At 50.7% G+C, this 5741-nt stretch overlaps 1 protein-coding gene across 3 annotated transcripts in view; it reads left to right on the top strand.

The window, feature by feature from the left end:
• The first annotated feature begins 1446 nt into the window (after window positions 1-1446).
• The window catches only part of LOC113827887 (circadian locomoter output cycles protein kaput), a 136213-nt gene continuing 131918 nt past the window's right edge, over window positions 1447-5741 (top strand). For all 3 annotated transcript variants that reach the window (XM_070115063.1, XM_070115062.1, XM_070115061.1), the window contains exon 1: window positions 1447-1482. In XM_070115063.1, the coding sequence (XP_069971164.1) occupies window positions 1448-1482 (35 nt within the window). In that variant the 5' untranslated portion in view covers window position 1447. The remainder of the gene's footprint in view (window positions 1483-5741) is intronic.

Genomic DNA, 5741 nt, shown 5'->3' with positions numbered 1-5741 from the left:
CCCTCCTCTCTTCTCCTCTCCTCTCCTCACCTCTCCTCTCCTGTCGTGTATGTTTTGAGTCTTAATAGATATTTTGATTCTCTCTTCTCTCGTCTCCTCTCATCATCTTTCTCCCCCTTTCATCTGATTTCACATTTTTTCTTCTCCTCTCCTCCCATATCCTGTCTTCCCCTATCCTCGTCTCTCGTCTGTTTTTTTCTCATCTTTTTCTAATTTCCTCTCCTATCCTCTCCTCTCCTTTCATTTCCTCTCCTATCCTATCCTCTTCTCTCATTTCCTCTCCTATCCTCTTCTCTCATTTCCTCTCATATCCTCTCATTTCCTGTCTTCCCCTATCCTCTTCTCTCGTCTTTTTTCTCTCTCTCCTCTCCTCTCTTCTCATCTCCTCTTACCTTCGCTTTACTCTTCCCCCTTTGCTCTTCGCTAGGTTTTGCCCTGTTGGTGGGCGCCCCTGGCAGATGGAGAGGGGGCGGGGAGGGGGAAGTGCATGAGGAAGGACGGAGGAGAGGGAGAGGGGGAGGGAGAGGGAGGGGGGGAGGGAGAGGGAGGGGGAAGTGCATGAGGAAGGACGGAGGAGAGGGAGAGGGTGAGAGAGAGGGGAGGGAGAGGGAGAGGGGAGGAGGGAGAGGGGAGGAGGGAGAGGGAGGAGGGAGAGGGAGAGAGGAGGAGGGAGAGGGAGAGGGAGAGGGAAAGGGAGAGGGAGAGGGAGACTGAGACTCAAACTGAGAGGGAAAGGGAGATAGAGAGATACATAGATAGAGACATAGAGAGAGAGGGAGAGGGACAGGGAGGGAGACAGACTGATATTTAGAGGGAGAGGGAGACTGAAACTGAGAGGGAGAGGGAGACTGAAACTGAGAGGGAGAGGGAGAGGAAAATAAGGAAGGAGAGGGAGAGTGAAATGAATTGAAAGGAAAATGATATTGAGAATTGAAAAAAAGACGGCCAAGAAGAATGAAAAAAGAACCATCACCACAACTATATAAATTAAACCTAGATCCAGAACCAGTATTTATTCCCCTATCTTGCCTTAAGCCCTTCTTAAGCCGAGATCACAGTTCGTACTCAGTCCAAGCTAGATCTTACTCAGTCCAAGCCAGTCCCAAGCCATTAGGAAAGTTCGTATTCAGTCCAAGCCAGTCCCAAGCCGAGATAATAGTTTGTACTTAGTACAAGCCAGTCTCAAGCTGCTATGGTAGTTCGTACTCAGTCCTCAAGCCATTGTGAAAGTTCGTACTCAGTCCAAGCCAGTCTCAAGCTAGTATGGTAGTTCGTACACAGTCCTCAAGCCAGTCCCAAGCCGAGATAATAGTTTGTAGTCAGTCCAAGCCAATCACAAGCCATTATGGTAGTTCGTACCCAGGCCAAGCCAGTCCCAAGCCAAGCCAAGCTGTGTTCAAGCCGTTCTAACGTTTGCCTTTCTCCTTCTCTCTTTTCCAGATTAGTTATGGATGATGGAGACGAGAAGGACGACGTCAAGAGGTGAGTTCCGTTCGTTTCGTTCTTGTTTTGCCTTTTCTTTATCGTTCGTTTCGTTCTTTTTTTGCCTTTTATTTGTCGTTCCTTTGTTTCGTTTGTTTTGGCCTTTTCTTTGTCGTTCGTTTCGTTTCTTTTGCCTTTTCTTTGTCGTTCCTTTGTTTGCTTCGTATGTTTTGCCTTTTGCCGTTCGTTTGTCTCGTTTGTTTTGGCCTTTTCTTTGTCGATCGTTCGTTTGTTTTGGCCTTTTCTTTGTCTTTCATTTGTTTCGTTTGTTTTGGCCTTTTCTTTGTCGTTCGTTCGTTTGTTTTTGCCTTTTCTTTCTCATTCGTTTCGTTTGTCCTGCTTTTATTTTTTTGTCGTTGCGTGTTGGTTTGTTGTTTGTGAAAGGTATGTTTGTTCCTGAGTTTACTTACGCCTTCCGCTTCCTCTCCTCTTTGTGTTGAGATGTTGTTCTTAATCGTTCCCTGATTTGGTTTTACGGAGGAGGAGGAAGAGGAAGAGGAGAAGGAGGAGGTGGAGGTGAAGGAGGAGGAGGTGGAGGAGGAGAAGGAGAAGGAGAAGGAGAAGGAGAAGGAGAAGGAGAAGGAGAAGGAGAAGGAGAAGAAGGCGAAGAAGAAGAAGGAGAAGGAGGAGGCGGAGGCGGAGGCGGAGAAAAAGGAGGGAAAGGGTACGAAAAGGAGGGGGTTTAGTGAGGATGAAGATAAAAAGATCCCGGGTAAAAGAAAACGAGATGTGAAGAAGGAGGAAGAAGGAAAAGAAAAGAAAAGTAGTAGTAGAAGGAGGAGGAAGAGAAGAAAAATAAAAATAAAAAGAAAAAGAAGGAAAATAGTATTAGTAGAAGAAGAAAAAGAAGAAGAATTAAATGAAACGGTGGATATGTAAGGATAATTTGAGAAGATGCAGGAGAAGGGGAGCGAGAGGAGGAGAAAGAGTGGGAATAGAAGCAGGAGAAGGAAGAGTTGGAATAGAAGTAGGAGAAGGAAGAGTTGGAATAGAAGTAGGAGAAGAAAGAGTGAGAATAGAAGGAGGAGAAGAAAGAGTGGGAATAGAAGGAAGAGAAGATGCAGAAGGACGAGGAGCGAGAGGAGGAGAAAGAGTGGAAACAGAAGAAAGAGAAAATACAGGAGGAGGAGCGAGAGGACGAGAAAGCGTGGGAACAGAGGGAGGAGAAGAAAGAGTGGAAACAGAAGAGAAGATGCAGGAGAAAGGGGAGCGAGAGGAGGAGAAAGAATGGGAACAGGAGGAGAAGAAAGAGTGGGAATAGAAGGTGGAAAAGGAGTGGAAACAGAAGAAAGAGAAAATGCAGGAGGAGGAGAAGAGAGAGGACGAGAAAGCGTGGGAACAGAGGGAGGGGAAGAAAGAGTGGGAATAGAAGGTGGAGAAGAAAGAGTGGAAACAGAAGAAAGAAAAAATGCAGGAGGAGGAGTAGCGAGAGGAGGTGGAAGAATGGGAACAGAAGGAGGAGAAGAAAGAGTGGGGATATAAGGTGGAAAACAAGTGGAAACAGAATAAAGAGAAAATGTAGGAGAAGGAGGAGCGAGAGGAGGAGAAAGAGTGGAAACGGAAGAAAGAGAAGATGCAGGAGAAGGAGGAGCGAAAGGAGGAGAAAGAGTGGAAACAGAAAAAAAGAGAAAATGCAGGAGGAGTAGAAGCGAGAGGAGGAGATAAAGTGGAAACAGAAAAAAAGAGAAAATGCAGGAGGAGGAGGAGAGAGAGGACGAGAAAGCGTGGGAACAGAAGGAAGGGAGAGAGATGACTGCGATGTCATTCAGACATTCCGGACCGCGCAAGGGCTCTGAATGCCTCGCGACGCGTCCACGTTCGCCCGTTCCGCGTCGGGACGATTGTCTTGAAAGGGCGCCGTTCTCGCCACAAAGGTCCTTTTGACGGAATAAAACTCTTGAGAACTCTTTCACTCCTAAAGCCTTTTTTTCTCTTTTTTTCTTTTTTTTTTCTTTTTTTTCTTGTCTTTCTTTTCTTTTCTTGTATCGTTCCGACGTGTGCGCGGAGTCGAACGTGCTTTGTGGTCTTTCGCTCGGGGTCGCGTCTCTCGGGGAAGATCGTGCTGCGAAAACGCGGCCTGTTTTGCCCGCGAAAAAAAGGGAGAGAAAAGAAGAAAGAGAGAGAGTGACTTCGGGAAGGGGGATGCACATTGCTCTTTTTTCTTTCTCGTTAATTTTTTTTTTCTTTGTCTTCTTTATTTGTTTTTTTTCCCTTTTTCGTACGACATATTCTCCCATTTTCTTCTTCCTCTTTTTTTTTTTCCCTTACCCCTGTGCTTCCTTCTTCTCCACCTCCTCCTCCTCTTCTTCTTCTTCCTCCCATCTCCCCCCTTTTCCTCCACTATTCCCCCCTCCTCGTCTTCCACCCCTCCTCCTCACCTACTTTCCCTCCTTCTCTCCCTTCCATCCTCCTCCTTCTCTTTTTGTTCCTCCACCTTCTCCTTTTTCTTCTTTTCCTCCTCCCCCTTTTCTTATTATTTCTTCTCCTCTCCCTACTTCTCCTCCTTCTCCTCTTCCCCTGCCTCTCACATTCCTGCTCCTCATCCTTCTATTCATCCTTCATCTCCCATTTTCCTCCCTTCTCCTCTTCTTCTTCCTCCTCCCCATCCACGCCTCTTCTTCCTCCTCCTCCTCCTCCCCATCCACCCCTCCTCCACCTCCTCCTATTCCTCTTCCTCCTCCTCCTCCTCCTATTCCTCCTCCCCTCCGCCTCTTCCTCCTCCTATTCCTTTTCCTCCTCCTCCTCCTCCTCCTCCTCCTCCTCCTCCTCCTCCTCCTCCTCCCCTCCGCCTCTTCCTCCTCCCCTCCGCCTCTTCCTCCTCCTCCTCCTCCCTCTTCCCCTCCTCGTGTTGTTCCATGAGGTGCGGGGATAAACTTGATTCTCTGTGACGCAAGCTCCTCAAGAAAGCTCTTTTGTCTTGGGGTTCGTGGTGTCAGGGGGGAGAGGGAGGGAGGGAGGGGAAGGGGGAGGGGGATTTTTTGGAAGGGGGAGGGGGAAGGGGAAGGGGGAGGGGAAGGGGAAGGGGAAGGGAGAGAGAGGGATAGAGGGAGGGAGGGAGGGAGGGAGGGGAAGGGGAAAGGGGAGGGGGATTTTTGGAAGGGGAAGGGGGAGGGAGGAAGGGAGGCGGAGACAGGAAGGGAGGTGGAGACAAGAAGACAGAGTGACAGAGAGGAACAGAGAAACAGAAAGATTTATGTTTTTGTTTTTTTCTCGAAAAAAATGTAATTATTATATCGGATTCATGCAGTCATGGTATTTGATAACGCTGTTTGTTTGTTAATTTTGAATTCTGTTCTGTATGAAACGATTGCTCATGTCGGTAGTATGACGTCACGGGCGGCTGGAATGCACCCTCCCTTATCTTTATTGTGACGTCATAGGTGACCTGGAGGTGCTTGGCCTTGGGTCTTTCTTCCAACGCCGACGTTAAGGACTAAGCCGAGCTCGTGCCCCTCCGTGCCCCTCCGTGCCCCCCCCCCCTGTTCCCTTTCGTGGACTTTCGCGCTCCCTCCGTTTCGTAACTACAGGCGTGCCCTTCCCCGGCCTCTCGTGCGCTCGGTCGTGGAGTTTCGTACCCGGTCCTTCGTTATTCCTTGAGTGCCCCCCCCCCCCGACCCCTTCCATATCCCCCCCGCTTCCTTGTGCCCCCCCAACCCCACCCCCGTACTCCCGGGGGTCGAGGAAGAGAGGAACGACTGGCGGGCTTCAGGCAAGATGACGTCGGTCCTCGTTGCCTCGGTGTCGGTCATCGTTGTCGGTCATTGGTGTCGGTCCGCGGTGTCGGTCCTCGGTGTCGGTCGTCGGTGTCGGTCGTCGGTGTCGGTCATCGGTGTCGGTCGTCGGTGTCGGTCATCGGTGTCGGTCGTCGGTGTCGGTCCGCGGTGTCGGTCCTCGGTGTCGGTCGTCGGTGTCGGTCATCGGTGTCGGTCGTCGGTGTCGGTCGTCGGTGTCGGTCCTCGTTGCCTCGGTGTCGGTCGTCGGTGTCGGTCATCGGTGTCGGTCCGCGGTGTCGGTCCTCGGTGTCGGTCGTCGGTGTCGGTCGTCGGTGTCGGTCATCGGTGTCGGTCGTCGGTGTCGGTCATCGGTGTCGGTCGTCGGTGTCGGTCCTCGTTGCCTCGGTGTCGGTCGTCGGTGTCGGTCATCGGTGTCGGTCGTCGGTGTCGGTCCTCGATGTCGGTCGTCGGTGTCGGTCCGCGGTGTCGGTCGTCGGTGTCGGTCATCGGTGTCGGTCCGCGGTGTCGGTCCTCGATGTCGGTCGT

The sequence above is a fragment of the Penaeus vannamei genome, chromosome 37 (genome assembly GCF_042767895.1).
Source record: "Penaeus vannamei isolate JL-2024 chromosome 37, ASM4276789v1, whole genome shotgun sequence".
Taxonomy (NCBI): Eukaryota; Metazoa; Arthropoda; class Malacostraca; order Decapoda; family Penaeidae; genus Penaeus; species Penaeus vannamei.
Note: the sequence above shows the minus strand (reverse complement) of the source record. Positions and strands in the feature narration are given on the sequence as shown.